Source organism: Peromyscus leucopus, chromosome 2, assembly GCF_004664715.2.
Source record: "Peromyscus leucopus breed LL Stock chromosome 2, UCI_PerLeu_2.1, whole genome shotgun sequence".
NCBI classification, from domain to species: domain Eukaryota; kingdom Metazoa; phylum Chordata; class Mammalia; order Rodentia; family Cricetidae; genus Peromyscus; species Peromyscus leucopus.
The window spans coordinates 122,514,319-122,529,932 of record NC_051064.1 but is presented as its reverse complement, the minus strand read 5'-3'; the positions used below and the strand labels follow the sequence as shown (position 1 = coordinate 122,529,932).

Sequence of the window (15,614 nt, the reverse complement as noted above, 5' to 3'; positions counted from 1 at the left end):
GCCAGAGGAGGCCAGAGGAGGGTGTCTAGATCCCCTGGAGCTGGCATTATAGACAGTTGTGAGCTGCCATGTGAGTGCTAGGAATTGAACCCTGTTCCTCTGGAAGAGCAGACAAGACACGGTCTCACCATATGGATTTGGCTGGCCTGAAACTCACTCTGTAGACTAGGCTGACTTTAAACTCAGAAATCTGCCTGCCTCTGGCTCCCAAGTGATGGAATTAAAGGTGTTCCCTTCCAGAGCTTTCTTTAGAACTCAAAACAGACTTTCTCTTTTGGTGATAGGGCTAAGTGGGGTCAGATAGTGTGGTAGCTGCCCTAGACTATATATTATGATTGCTTCTACAAGATGAAATAGCCTTGCACTCCCAGTTTATATAAACCTGCAGTGTGATATTTCCTAAAGATTTACATGTTTCTGAATTAGTCTGGAGGGAAAGTCTGCATCTATCCTGATCACTGGCTTTCCAATTTTTAAATTTGAAGCCTTCCTAGTCAATTCCAGCTTTAATTGTTGGCCTTTTTTTTTAATTAGAACATTTCATTCTAAATTAAGTAGTTAGGGTCTTAACTATCTGATATTTGTGAAAGAGACGGGAGGTCTTTTTATTTTTATCTTCATGCATGTGAAGCAGGGCTTTTTTTTTTTTTTTTTTTTTAAAGAAAAAAGTGCCGGGCGGTGGTGGCGCACGCCTTTAATCCCAGCACTTGGGAGGCAGAGGCAGGTGGATCTCTGTGAGTTCGAGGCCAGCCTGGGCTACCAAGTGAGTTCCAGGAAAGGCGCAAAGCTACACAGAGAAACCCTGTCTCGAAAAACCAAAAAAAAAAAAAAAAAAAAAAAAAAAAAAAAAAAAAGAAAAAAGTGAAGCAAGTAAACAGAAGAGCTCTGATGCCTGATGGTCTTGAGGCGTGGTGCTGTCTAAAACTGTTGGGCATGAGTAGGTGTCTGTCATTGAGCCAACAATAGTGGCTCTGAGGAGTTAGATGATTTACCCAAGATCATAAACATACAGCAATGGTCAGTAAGGACCCCAGGTCCTATGTGTTTTCTTTTTACTTGTACTTCACTGCCCCCCACTGTTCACAGCTGAGTACTCATAGATGTCACTATGTCAAGAAATTTGGGAAGGGAAAGGATAAAAGGAAAAGACAGCATGGAAAGAAGCCAAGGAGAGCAGGTGTGATGTGGCTTGTGTGTGTCCCAGCACTCAGGGGGCTGAGATGGGAGGCACGTGGAAGTTTGGGCTAAGGATTTAAATCAGTAATCCCTTGTTGAGACTAATTATCTTTGAATATTCTGAAAATACATACACCTGAAAACAGCAGAGAGCAAGACTGACTTAACAAGCTATACTATACAGATGGTCATGAGCCACCATGTGGGTGCTGGGAATTGAACTCAGGACCTCTGGAAGAGCAGCCAATGCTCTTAACCCCTGAGCCATCTCTCCAGCCCCGGCAAGTCATTTGTAAATTCCAAATCTCCAAAGTTGTCATATTTGAAATACTGTTTAGAATTACACTTCTCATTTTTGGACACAAATCTTGCCAGAAATTGGGCAAACGTTTATTTATAAACCTCAGATGGAGTCAGGTGGCGGTGGCACACGCCTTAATCCCAGCACTCGGGAAGCAGAGCCAGGCGGATCTACATATCGAGATCCAGGATGGGCACCAAAACTACACGGAGAAACCCTGTCTCAAAAAACAAACAAACATCTCAGATGGTCCAGGAAGCAAAATGGCTGTTCTCAGACACAACCTCACTGTATAGGCCTTGTTTCTAGTTCCAGCTGATGTCAGAATTTCCTTCAGTCTCAGGGCCTGAAAAACTAGTTGCTCTCCATTCTTTCGCAAGAATATATTTCTCTCTTTAGGCTGGAGAGTCAAAGACAGTACAGTTATTATTTCTGTGGGGCCAAGGGAGCAGGTCCAGTCTACTTTTAATGAAGTGAGTTAGGCTTTGGCAAAGCCACAGAAGAGCTACGTGGTCCAGGGAAGCTTAAGCTTTCATCCCATGTTCCTTAACAGAAAGAGGATGGGTAGAGCACCTGACATGGCTCTAACTAGTACCCTTTTGTACACATTGTATTTTAGGGTCTGCAAGTCCTATGGTTTCCATTGAAAGCCGTGGACAGCATAAGCAAATGAGGATTGCTGTCTTCAAGGAAGGTTATTTTATTATACAGTAATGGTTAGTAAGGACCCCCAGATTTTGTGGGCAGTACTTGTTGGGCTCATGCTTTAGCCTTCTTCATTCAGTATTTGGGTCCTTTTACACCAGCCTGTAAACTAGTGATGGTAGTCTTTTATTACTGTCATACATTCGGGTATGAGTCAAGTCTGAGCACTCACACGGGTGAGGAAAGTTTGGGAAGTAAAAAATTTATACACCATTCTCTAGTCCACAGCAACAAAGTTTAAAATAGCCTCTCCATACCATGTCACTTCTTTGTATGTGCCAGTTATTTTGTTTTTCCCCTGTTATATCTTAGCTCTGTTATCTGTCCCTTGTCTCGGAGACCATATTGTAGAAGATGGCAAACAGAAACATGATTTTGAAGGCAAAAAATGGCTCTGTTGCCATTTTAAAAATATGTCCTTGTGAGCAGGTCTTTAAGGAGAATGTGTATAGCCAGATCCAACCTAGAGATAGACACAGCCTAGGCTATTGAACTTGACAATAATCAGTTGTGGAAAATAAGACTCCATTCGTTTTTGTAGTAGTGACCATGTGATAGACTGCTAATCATTATGACCTAGTGATGTCAGCTAAGAGCGAGCTTAGAAAATATGCAGCAAGACTTCTGGTATTTTTGCCTAAGTAGAAGACTTACCTTATATGAGCGTAGGTAAAGACTGTTGTAGTAGTCAGGCTGGAGAGATGGCTCAGTAGTTAAGAGCACTGACTGCTTTTCCAGAGGTCCTGAGTTCAATTCCAAGCACCCACATGGTGGCTCACAACCATCTGTAATGAGATCTGGCGCCCTCTTCTGTGTACATAATAAATAAATAAATCTTTAAAAAAAAAAAAAAAAAAAAAAAGACTGTTGTAGTCACATACCTTCCTTTGGATTCATTGATGTACCACATCCTTAAGTCATGAGGTCTATAGGACTTTCTGCACAACTGTCAGAAACCTCTTTGACATGTATTCAAGTAGGAGGTGATTACTGGAGTGACTGCCCTTGGACCCAAGGCTACAAGCTAGTTACCAGCATACTAACAAGTCTATGTCTCTGTCAATGTCTCAGATTCTTTCTTTTCTTTTTTTTTTTTTTTTAAGATTTATTTATTATGTATACGATGTTGTGTTTGCATGTATGCCTGCAGGCCAAAAGAGGGAGCCAGATCCCATTACAGATGGTTGTGAGCCACCAGATGGGTGCTGGGAATTGAACTCAGGACCTCTGGAAGAACAGCCAGTGTTCTTAACCTCTGAGCCATCTCTCCAGCCCCAACTTCTTAGCTTCTTAAATTGTATTTTGTGTGTATGTGTGTTTGCCCGTATGTATGTGCACCATGTGCTTGCCTGGTATCCAAGGTCAGAAGAGGGCAGATACCCTAGAATTGGAGTTATAGACAGTTGTGAACCCCCACATAGATGCTGTGGATTGAACCCAGGTCCAACAAGTGCTCTTAACCTTTTTGTTTTGTTTTGTTTTGTTTTGTTTTTTCGAGACAGGGTTTCTCTGTGTGGCTTTGGAGCCTCTCCTGGATCTCACTTTGTAGACCAGGCTGGACTCAAACTCACAGAAATTCGCCTGGCTCTGCCTCCCAAGTGCTGGGATTAAAGGCGTGCGCCACCACCGCCCGGCTGCTCTTAACCTCTAAGCCATTTTTTTAGCCCCCCACAAGCAGGTTTCTCAATCTGTAGAGCAATGCTATTTTTTCCCTTCTGAAGTTGTCAGTTTGTGATTGATTTTTTGATAGAGAACTGAAGGTTTGACTTTTAGCCAATGTGATTGATAATGGCATATATCCTAAGGTCGAGCTATATAAATATGAGAAGCAAATTATTGGTAGAAATATTTATTTAGAAATTCTGAGTTTTCAAATTTACTTTTGATTGTAATTAGATGTTATTTAATGTAGTGAGCACAAACTAGCTTCAGTCTCAACTACTTTCTTCCTCATCTGTTTATTCAGATTAACATTCTTTTCATTGTTCCGTTACTGTTTTAAATATAACACTCCACTTTTGTCTGGTTTACACAAAGAAATTGGAGCTAATGGTTTCACTGAATACTTAAACAGAACTGGAACTAAAAGTGACAGAGGAAGACATGGTCAAACTGAGTAAAAGATGGGAGGAGCTCAGTGGTAGAGCACTTGCCTAGTATGCAGAGGCTTGGGTTCCAGTCTCGGTCTTGGGGGTGGGAATTGAACATAGATGTAATCTTAAGCACTTAGGAAACTAAAGTGTGGGTGTTGAGGCAAGCAGTGAACTCTGCATAGTTCCTTGGAGGCCAACCACAGTAACATAATGATACCCTCTCTTAACATCCAGAGCTCCACAGTGCTGTAAGAATAAACATTGACCAGAAAGGAGTCGGGATAGGGGCTTTCCTACTTTTTTTTACTTGGTTAATTGATTGGTGTGTGTGTGTGTGTGTGTGTGTGTGTGTGTGTGTGTGTGTGTGTGTGTGTGTGTGTGTGTATACAACTTGTGGAAGTTGGTCCTCCAATTCCACTATATGGGGATCAAACTCAGGTTTTTGGGCGTGGTGACACATTCCTTTACCCACTGAGCCCTATCTTGCCCACTCAGGATAGGTGCTTTGAATATCAGAACATATTTGCTGGTTTATTTTAAATTGGAGGCAATGGAATAAATAGTTGATAACTTAGCCTAAAAGGCCAATGCAAGTTGGGTTGGAAACATTAATAGGGGGTGATATGGGGCTGTAGCGATGGTTCAGTGGTTCAAAGAAGGTGTTAACTCTTTCAGAGGACTTGTTCTGTTCCTAGCACTTATGTGGCAGATCACAACTGCTTATAGCTCCAGTTCCAGGGGACCAGTGCCCTCTTCTGGCTTCTGAGAGCACTGCCCATTTAGAGCACACCTACTGGGGATGGGTGGGTAGAAAGAAAGTGGTGTGTGTGTGTGTGTGTGTGTGTGTTTGATATTACCAACACATATGATTGCTTTCCAGATAGTAAAGGTCTAGAATTTATTTGCATTTTAAAGAATGTAAATAAAATTTTTTTTGATAGGTTCTCACTATACAGCCTAGGTTGATCTCAAGCTCTTGTTTGTTTATTTGTTAATTTAATCTGAAACATTTAATCCTTTGGCCTCTGCCTCCCAAGTGGTGAGATTATGCTACCGTGCTAGGCAATAAATGGTCTTGGAGGGAACTTTCTATGGTTTATGTTTTCATTGAACAGTTCTCTTGTGACAGTAGGTGTTTTTTGTTTGAGACAGGGCCTCTTGTAGTCCAGGCTGGCATTCATTATGTAGCTGAGGTTGACCTTGAACTCTTTCTTGCTTCCACCTCCCAAGGGGTATGTAGAATGAAGTACATGCCAAGGAATAGAGAATTAAAAACCTAAAGATAAGAGTTTTATCTAATGGGAAGTTTCTCTCCCACCCGTCAGTTCCCAAATAACCTTTCAGATGCTTAATAATAATTATAAATGTTTGGCAGATGGCTCAGGCTATTACTAGTTGGCTCCTCCATTTAAATTAAACCTTTTCTATTAATCTAAGTATTGTGATGGCTGTGGTGTTACCAGTTTGCTGGCATGTTGCTCCTTGGGCGGCTGGATGGTGTCTCTCAGACTGAGCCCTTCTTCACCTGTATCTCTGCTTGGATTTCACCTCTGGCTCTATCCTGCCTTGCCATAGGCCAAAGCAGGTGGTTTTTTTTTTTTTTTTTTTTTTTTTGTCTGTTTGTTTGAGACAGGATTTCTTTGTGTAGCTTTGCTTCTTTTCTGGAACTCACTCTGTAGCCCAGGCTGGCCTCCAACTCACAGAGGAACTCACTCTGTAGCCCAGGCTGGCCTCCAACTCACAGAGATCCTCTTGGCTCTGCCTCCCGAGTGCTGGGATTAAAGGTGTGCGCCACCACCACCTGGCCAAAGCAGCTTTATTTATCAACCAAAGAGAGCAGCATATATTCATAGCTTACAGAAAGACATCCCACAGCAGTTTTAGAATAAGCTGTATCAAATATTTCAATAAAGCCTTAAATTTCTTTAGTTTAATTTTATTTTACAATTTGGTATATTTTTAGTCAGGGTTTCTCTATGTAGCTCTGGCTGTCCTGGAACTCATTTTGTAGATCAGGCTGGCCTCAGATTCACATAGATCTGGCTTCCTCTGCCTTTCAAGTGATAGGATTAAATATGTGTACCACCATGTCCACCTAAAATTTATTTAAAATTACATTTGTTTTGTTTGTGTATGTGTGGAGGTCAAGGGGTTGATTGTCTCTTTTCATTATGTGGGTTCTGGTGATCCACTTCAGAACTTCATAGCAAGTTCCTCAATCTGCTGAACAGTCTTGCCATCCAAGCCTTATGTTTCTTTGTATCTTTTCTTACTTATTGGAACTCAATATAATTGTCTCCAATTTGCATTGGTCCTCCTGCCGGTAGCCTCTTGAGTCTGGATTTCAGGTATGCAGCACAGTACTTGTTTTTTGTTTGTTTGATTTTTCCAGACAGGGAGGGTTTCTCTGTTGTAACAGTGCTAGCTGTCCTGGAACTCACTTTGTAGACCAGGCTGGCCTTGAACTCACAGAGATCTGCCTGCCTCTGCCTCCCTGAGTGCTGGGATTTAAGGCATGTGCCACCACTGCCCAGCAACACTTACTTTCCTTATTTTGATTTTGGTTTTTTGAGACAAGGTTTTTCTGGCTGTCCTGGAACTCAACTCTGTAGACCAGGCTGGCCTCAAACTTGGAGATCCTCTTGCCTCTCTCTTGCAAGTGCTGAGATTAAAGGCTTAAGTTACCACCGCCTGGTTTATTTTGATTTTTTGAGGCAGGGTCTTGCTCTGTAGCCAGGTAGTCTGGCTTTATTTCTTATATTTTATGAGACTGGTGTTTGGCCTCCTCTGCCTCCCAAGTAAGTGCTGGGGCTAAAGGTATGTGTCAGTATCACCCAGGCCTTGAATTCTGGTTGTGCAGTTTAAGGCAAGCACTTTTATCTGCTGAATCATCTTACCAGCCTGAGAAAACTCTCTATTCTGAGATTCCTGTGTAACCACTTCTCTTGGATGTTCAGGGTTAAGCTGTCTGTTTTCCTAGAGAGGCCATACTCAGTGACTCTCTTGCCCATCTTGGTAGTTACCATACCATGTGCTAGGTGAGGGAACTAGAGCTGACTCATACTTAGAGTAGATTCAAGGAGGGACTACTAGGTGAGGGAGGATATTTAGAGAAGTCTTTGTGGAGATGTTGAGTTGAGCATTAGAGAAATAGCATTTTCATGATGGACTTTGAGTCTTCCCTCTTTAGCTTTGGAAAGGAAACCATTTATAAAATCAGTTAATTTAAAATCACAAATTAATAGATACTGGGAGTTGAAATACTGGGAGTTGAAAATACTTTCAGCAACAGCATTGAATACTTCAGCTCATTAAACAGGAAGTCTTATTCAAGTACTTAAAACTAATTAATAAACATGAACAACACATTTAATATCAATAATGAATTGAATCTGAGAAATTCTATATTGCATTTTTGATAAGAGTGATGTAAGTTAATGTGCTTGGTCTAAAGACAGTTTTATCTTTTTTAGCATTATATAAATGGCTTTATCCAGTGGTAGGTAATGACTTAAGAGAATGAAAAGAATCCTAAAGCTCCTGTCACTGTGTGGACAAGGCTGGCCTCAAAATTGCCTGTTCTGCTCCTGCCTCCCAAGTGCTGCCATTATGAATAATTCTTCTAATTTAAATATGTGGTTCATCACCCAGATGAACTATGCGTGTTTTTCCATGGGGTGTAAAGATTATAAATGAGCTAATTTTGTAGCAAGATCAATTCAGTTGCCATTTATGTGTTAATTACTGCAATAAGTAACTCAGGTTGCTCCCTTCCCGCCTCTGTTTTAAGAATTTAGTCAGCAGAATTAGTTTGTATTTATAGTTAGGCTGTGTTACTTTAATACTAAAATATGCTTCAGTGAGTAAATACTGAAAACACAAGCTTTTTTTTTTTTTTTTTTAAATGAACTGTATTGCTTGAGATATAGTGTAAATTTTAGAGCCAGTCCAGGTGGCTCATACATTTAATCCAGGTAAAGGAAGAATATGCACTGTGTAATTTAAGGCAAACTGCACAGATGGTTGTAAAAGTGCTTCTTGACTTGTGCACCCTTACATTTGTGTGCATAGATGGAAGATCGGAAAACAGAGCTTACCAAACATTTCATCTCACAGGTGTCTGTGCTCCAGCTAAATCTAGTTATCATCAGTGGGTGAAGGAAAGGTCACTAGCAATGGTGCAGATTTTCCATTCAGTGGGTAGCAGTCTGCATGGCAGAGTGTGCTCAGGTCAGACCTGTCCATTATTCCCCACAACAAAGGTTAGATTCGTTCTGTTTTTCTCACTGAGTAGACCAGGCTGCCCTCCAACTCAAGTGCTGAGATTATATGTATAAGCCACCATACTCTATATTAAATACAGTATTTTTGTGTGTGATGCTAGGGAACTCAGGGCTTTGTGAATGCTAGGCTAGTCCTCTACTTCTGAGCTACATACCCATTTCCTCATCACTGCTACCTCTTTTTGAGACAGGGTCTCACTATGAGCCTAAGCTAGCTCTGGACTCAATCTCAGCTCCTGAAGGCTGCATTTACAGGTGTGTACTACCATCACATCTGGCTAGAAAGGTTTTTATAAAAAATTTGCTTATTTAACAAGGTTGATTCTCACTCTCTTGTCATGAGTATTTCATAGGAAATTATTAGTAAAACTAAATTAAAATTTTCTCCATGGAGCTGGAGATGTAGCTCAGTAGAATGTTTTCCTAGTAAGCACCAAGCCTGAGTTTGATCTCCAAGACCACTTAAACTGGATGTGGTGACATATGTTTATAATGCCAGCACTCTGGAAGTGGAGGCAAGGGGATCAGAAAATCAAGGTCATCCTTTGATATGTAGAGAGTTCTAGGCTAGCCTGGACCATGCGTGATGGCTGTCTCAAAACATTGTTTTTCCTAACGATTTCTGTGTTCTGGGTACATCTGAAGTGCAATATAGGCCCAGTGGTAATGAATGAAGTGTCATAGAGCTGTGTTGTGAGGGATCTCTGTGAGTATTTAGTACTTAAGATTTTTATCTAGTCATTTCCAACTGTGATTCACCACTTCCCTTTAACTCTTTCCAGAAAGTTAAGATCACATTGCTTCCCAGATACTTAAAGAGTTCCTGTTGATGTATAGAGCTGTTTATAGCCCTCCAGCATTAGAAAGTGGCTCCAGCCATTTTTCCCATTATATCATCACCCACTGATGTCATTACACCAGAGCAATCTACTTTGAAGTCTTAAGTGTTGTGCCCTCCCCCCAACACACACACACACACACACACACACACACACACACACACACACTCATTTTCTCTATAAGGAAAATGGGGAAAAAATCAGACTGGTCAGGCAGTCCTTAAACAAACAGTTAGCAGTGATTTGAACATCCTAGGTTTACCAGCCACCCCACTTTGCTAGTGGAGAAGGCCTGCCCAACCGTACACACATGAAACCTAGAAAGGTATACATTTGAAGCCAGGTATAGTGTTGTATGCCTTTAATCCTAGCAGAAACAGGCAGTTCTAAGGACAACCTCGTCTACATAGTGAGTTTCTGGACAACCAATGCTACATAGTGAGACCCCTTCTGGAAACAAGGCAAAACCACCACCAACAAAACCCCAGAAAGCTGCATGTTTGGTCATGTGATACCTGGCTCTGGTACTTTTCTTTTAGCCCTGCAGAATTAGTTCTAAATTAGCTTACATAGTGGGCTGGAGAGATGGCTCAGTGGCTAAGAGGACTGACTGTTCTTCCAGAGGTCCTGGGTTTCACTTCCCAGCACCCATGTGACAGTTCACAACTGTAACTCTAGTTCCAGGGGAACTGCCACCCATGGCAAAACACTAATGCATATAAAATAAAATAATTAAAAATTAAAGAAAATAGTTTACATAGCTCTGTCAGTGACTTGTCACTGGCATATTAGACTTTTTCAAGTAATTCTCTGCAATAGGAATTCTTTAGGAGATCAAAAGTTTCTTATCCTTAAGTTGTTGAACTGTTTTCTGGTGTTAAACACTAGCCAGGTAAGCATTTGAACTAGAGGTTTTGAAAACACTTTGTTTCGACAGGTGTTGGTGGCACACCCCTTTAATCCCAGCACTTCGGAGGCAGAGCATGACTGGTCTCTGTGAGTTCGAGGCCAGCCTGGTCTACAGAGCGAGATCCAGGACAGGCATCAAAACTGCATAGAGAAACCCTGTCTCAAAAAACCAAACACACACACACACACACACACACACACACGACCAACACTTTGTTTCTGTAAGTTTTTCAAAGGCATTATAGTATTATTTACAGTGATCGCTACTGGGGGAATGTTTCATTTCCTTACTACATTATAAACCAGTTGGACAGATGTAGGTTCTGACCTTCCTCTTTTCTTCCCAATTTTAATCCTCCTCTTCTTTCAGCTGTCTTTGTTTTTTCATCTCCAACATTTATTTTGTGTGTATGTGAGCGCTGTAGCACCACGTGGACGTCAAAGGACAACTTGAGGAAGATGGTCCTTTCCTTTCCCGTGTGGGTGCGTACTGAACCATCTCACCCCCACCCCTTTTCTCTCTTCTCTCTTCTTTCCTTTTCCTTTGTTTCTAAAACAGGGTTTCATGTAGCCCAGCCTGGCAAACTATTTTATCCAGAGCTGACGTTGACCTCATCCTCCTGCCTCCACCTCACACATGGTAAAATTATGACTTCAACTCTTAGAGCTTCTAACTTTTGGTGTGTTGTGTGTGGTATTGTGCCAAAGCAAACTTGGAGTTATGAAACTATTAGGGAGTGCTCAGTTTCATTTCAGAGATTTCACACTACCCACTTAATTACTGGTCCTGCTTTAGCATTTTTAATATCCTTATTCAAGACAGATTTGTTGGCAATCAGAAGGAACAATCACCATTAGAAACTCCAGAGAAGTGGGGTATCAGTGTTTAAAAAATACGTAAATAAAAGTAATAAATGTGACTATTACTGTTATTTTCCAAACCTCTTTAGCTTTCTCTTCTGTATTTATCATCAAACCCTTATGTATATGCTATAGGCTATGGCATGGAGTATGAGGAGCTATGGATAACTTAGGAAGTTTTGAAGAGAATAATAATGAAAATTATGGGTTAGACTGGGACTACAGAATGCTTTCTTCATTCCCACAGGAGATTAAAACCAGATCCATATGAGGATTTCAGTTGGCTTTTCTCAAAACTTGATTTTCTCCCCCTCCTCTTCCTTTTCTTGTGTTTGTTTTGTTTTGAGACAGGGTTTCTCTGTGTAGACCTGGCTGTCCTGAAACTCACTCTGTAGAGCTCAGAGATCCACCTGCCTCTGTCTCCTGAGTGCTGGAATTAAAGGTGTGCGCTACCACTGCCCAGCTAAAACAGTTTGTTTGTTTGTTTGTTTTTTCTGTTTTTTGAGACAGGGTTTCTCTGAGTAACAGCCCTGGCTGTCCTGGAACTCACTTTGTAGACCAGGCTGGCCTCTGTGTCCCGTCTGTCCCTGTCCTGTGTCTCCTCACCCCACAAAGTGCTGGGATTAAAGGTGTGTGCCACCATCCACTGCTGCCCAGCTCAAAACTTAATTTTCTAAATTAGAACTTGTGATAGTCTGTGCTGTAATCTAGGAAAATTTTGCTCCAAATATCTTTTGTGAAGATGTTATAAGTATGTGCCAGAAAGCCTGTCAACCCAACATATACCTTAACACACTGAAACAATTAAACCAGATGAAAACATTTACAGATAAACAGCTAACCTGGACAGCAAGTATGACTTTATTATTTCTAATTAGTTTCGTGTCTGTGTGTGTTTTCAGTTTCGAAAATGTCTACAGAAGGAGGGTTTGGCGGTACCAGCAGCAGTGATGCCCAGCAAAGCCTCCAGTCCTTCTGGCCCAGAGTCATGGAAGAAATCCGAAACTTAACAGTGGTAAGGAAGAGCAATGAGCTTCTAAAGCAGATCAGCAGAAGCAAAACACAAACCTTTTATTTTCAAACATGTTTACAAAGGCATAGTGCATTTCTGACCTATAAGTTGGGGGATGAAAGTAGAATTTCCCTTGGACAAGGCAATACCAGGCTATTGTTTGTAACTAAGTAGTTGTTTGGATACGCTACTTGGAGGCAGACTAATGTGAAACTGGTACTTGAGGAAGTACAGAGAGGCAGAGGTTGCACCCTCCTGTAGTAGTTAGCCTGTTTCTTTAGCCTAATTCATTGGCCATACCAGCTTTTTATAATTTAATGAAAACTGTTGGGCAACTTATTTAGCAGATGTGTTGTGAGCCAGCACTCTGCAGGTGTTAAAAGATACACTTAGCCGGGAGGTGGTGGCACACGCCTTTAATCCTAGCACTCGGAGGCAGAGGCAGGCGAATCTCTGAGTTCGAGGCCAGCTTGGTCTACAAAGAGTTCCAGGAAAGGTGCAAAGCTACACAGAGAAACCCTGTCTCAAAAAACCAAAAAACAAACAAACAAACGATACACTTAGATCTGGCTTTCTCAGTAGCAGCAGCATTATGATGTTCTCAGGGGCTGTCCTATGTATTTCAGGTTGTTTAGCAGCATCCTGGCCTTTACTCATTAACAGTCAGTAGCAGTTTTCCCCTACTTGTGAAAACAACAAAATACTTTCATAGACTGGCAAATGTTCCTTTGAGCTAAAATCATCTCCTGTTGATAACTGTGGACTTAGAAAAAAAAAGTCATATGCAACCCCATCTTTGAGGAGCTTACAGTCTTCTAATTACAACTAGAGTGAATTAGTCAATAGGTATTTACTCAGTATTTATGGACACAGTCACAGTGGTGAGTTCTGAAGCAATAAAAGGGAACATGCCCTGAAGACAGTGTAGTACCAATTTTCTCTGGTTGAGCTAGAAAAGGCTTTAAATGACAGCATATAGAGATGCTGAGATGGCTCAGCAGGTAAAGTGCTTGCTACCAACCTGATGACTTGAGCTTTAATAAAACTTAAGAAGCAAAAAAGAAAAAACAAAACAAAAAAAAACCCGGCATGTTTATTTTTATTGAGTCTTGAAAGGTGAATGAGCATTAGCCACATGGACAGGATGGTGTAAACAGAGGCTTTTCTCTGTCCTGCCAGGTTCCACAGCCACTTCTAAATAACCATTCAAAGGCTTATATTATAAATGATGGGCTGGTAGCTCAGGCTTATTACTAACTAGTTTTTACCCTTAAATTAACCCATAATTCATATCTGTTTTAACCACGTGGCTTTGCACCTTTTCTCAGTACAGCATCCTATCTTGCTTTCTCAGTGTCTGGCTGGTGACTCCTGACTCTGCCCTTCTCCTTCTCAGAATTCTCAGTTTGAATTTCTCACCTAATTTCCGCCCAGCTACTGGCCTGTCAGCTTTTTATTAACAATAAGAGCAATGCACATTTACAGGGTACAAAGATTGTTCCACAGCAGGATGGGAAAATAGTTCTATTCTAGACAGCAAAAAGAGCATGTGCAAAGGCTTGCAGTCCCAGAGGAAAGAACCTTGTGTTAGAGGAATAGACGTTCAGTATGGTAAAAGTTGGGGGTAGGAATGTAGTGTGTGGTTCAGGGATAGTAAAGGAGAAAGGCAGGATAAAACAGAAGTATTTTCAGAATACATTGTCATGTTCTTATTAAAGAGCATTCAGTTTGGTGTCTTAGCAAGTACTGAAGGAACTCCCTGTGTCTTTTGCCATTGCTGCCTTGGAGGTATTAGCACGCTGGCAGAGCAGACCCTGGATTTTTTTCCTGATAATAGAAGCTAATGTCTTCGGTTTAGTGGTATACTAAACCAGTAAACCTAAATTTGGTATACTCGCCAGGTGGCGGTGGCGCATGCCTTTAATCCCAGCACTCGGGAGGCAGAGCCAGGCGGATCTCTGTGAGTTTGAGGCCAGCCCGGCCTACAGAGCAAGGTCCAGGACAGGCACCAAAACTACACAGAAACCTTGTCTCAAAAAAAAAAAAAAAAAAGTTGGTATACTCTGGTAAACAAGATTGATTTGTTTGTTTACTCAACACATTCTTAATTTTTCATCTACTTTGGCCTGTGCTGTCCTCTGTGGCTCTAGTAGTATGCTGACAGACTAGATCATTGTCCTCATGGACATGCCTTGTTCTCTCAAGGCAGACTGTAAATAAGTAACAAATTAAACTAACTTCTAACTGTGATAAATACCCACTGACATTGGGGTAATTAATGTTCTGAATGGACCACTGGGTGGTGTTCGTTTACACAAAAGGGTGATTGGGCTTGGCTGAGCCTTTTCTGGGTGGCTGTGGGCAGAGTGGATTTCCAGTGAGAAGACATGTTTCTTTCCAGTGTTCCCAAGGGTTGGTTATCCGTGCTGTTTCAGACAGAGGACAAAGGGGCTGGCAGTGAAGTTACAAAGTCAGAAGTGGGCTGTTTTACACAGATTTTTGGAAGATAATCTTTATTAGGATTTTCTCTTTTGGGTTTTTGTTTTGTTTTGTGTGGGTTGTTTTTGTTGTTGTTTTTTTTTCCCCGAGAGAGGTTTCACTGTATAACCCTGGCTGTTCTAGAACTCACTCTGTAGACCAGGCTGGCCTGGAACTCATAGAGATCCACCTGCCTCTGTCTCCTGAGTGCTGGGATGAAAGGCGTGTGCCACCATCGCCTGGTTAGTCAGAGTTTTCTAAAAGTACAAGTACACGTGCATGATTGGCTTACAGGACAACCCAGATAGTCCACCAATGAGTGTCTTACACGGGAGAAGCCAAGGATATGGCATTGCTCAGCCAGGCCCAATCTGGTGCTGAAGGCTTAGAGAGGATTCTTGGAGGGCTGCTGGTCTCCAGTCTTTGTTGGAATCCTGAAGAAGTGGGTTCTAATATCAGAAAAGGAATGTTGCAGTAAGACATGGGGACTTGCCTTCGACAGGGCGGGCAAACAGACAAAGCAAACAGTTCTTTTCTCCATGTGCTTTTATGAAGGCTGCCACCAGGTGCCACTCAGATTTAGGATGGGTCTGCCCACTTCAAATAATCTGATCAAGAAAATCCTTCACAGGAGTGCCCCAGCAGTTTGTGTTTTAATTGATTTCAAATACAGTAAAGTTGACAGCCAAGATTAGTCATCATATAATCTAATGGTTACATTTATTTGATTTTAAATGCTTACTTGTTTTAGGCCAAACTGGTGCAATATGTACCGTTCTGGTTCAAGTTTTGTAGGTAGAGAGAAAGAATTATAAGAAGAAAGGGTTGTTCTTCCATTGACTTAACTAAACTTTTCTTCCTGTGTATCTCTGAAAGATTCCTTAGACCTCTACTGTAGCATCTGCTTAGGAGAGTGACTGACATATAATAGCTGCACGATGAATGACTGAATGATTC

General features: G+C 41.4%; 1 protein-coding gene across 5 annotated transcripts in view; it reads left to right on the top strand.

Moving 5' to 3' along the window:
- The window catches only part of Nfyc (nuclear transcription factor Y subunit gamma), a 73,295-nt gene that overhangs the window by 26,035 nt on the left and 31,646 nt on the right, over positions 1-15,614 (top strand). For all 5 annotated transcript variants that reach the window (XM_028886430.2, XM_037202905.1, XM_028886432.2 and 2 more), the window contains one exon: positions 12,070-12,182. In XM_028886430.2, the coding sequence (XP_028742263.1) occupies positions 12,078-12,182 (105 nt within the window). In that variant the 5' untranslated portion in view covers positions 12,070-12,077. The remainder of the gene's footprint in view (positions 1-12,069; positions 12,183-15,614) is intronic.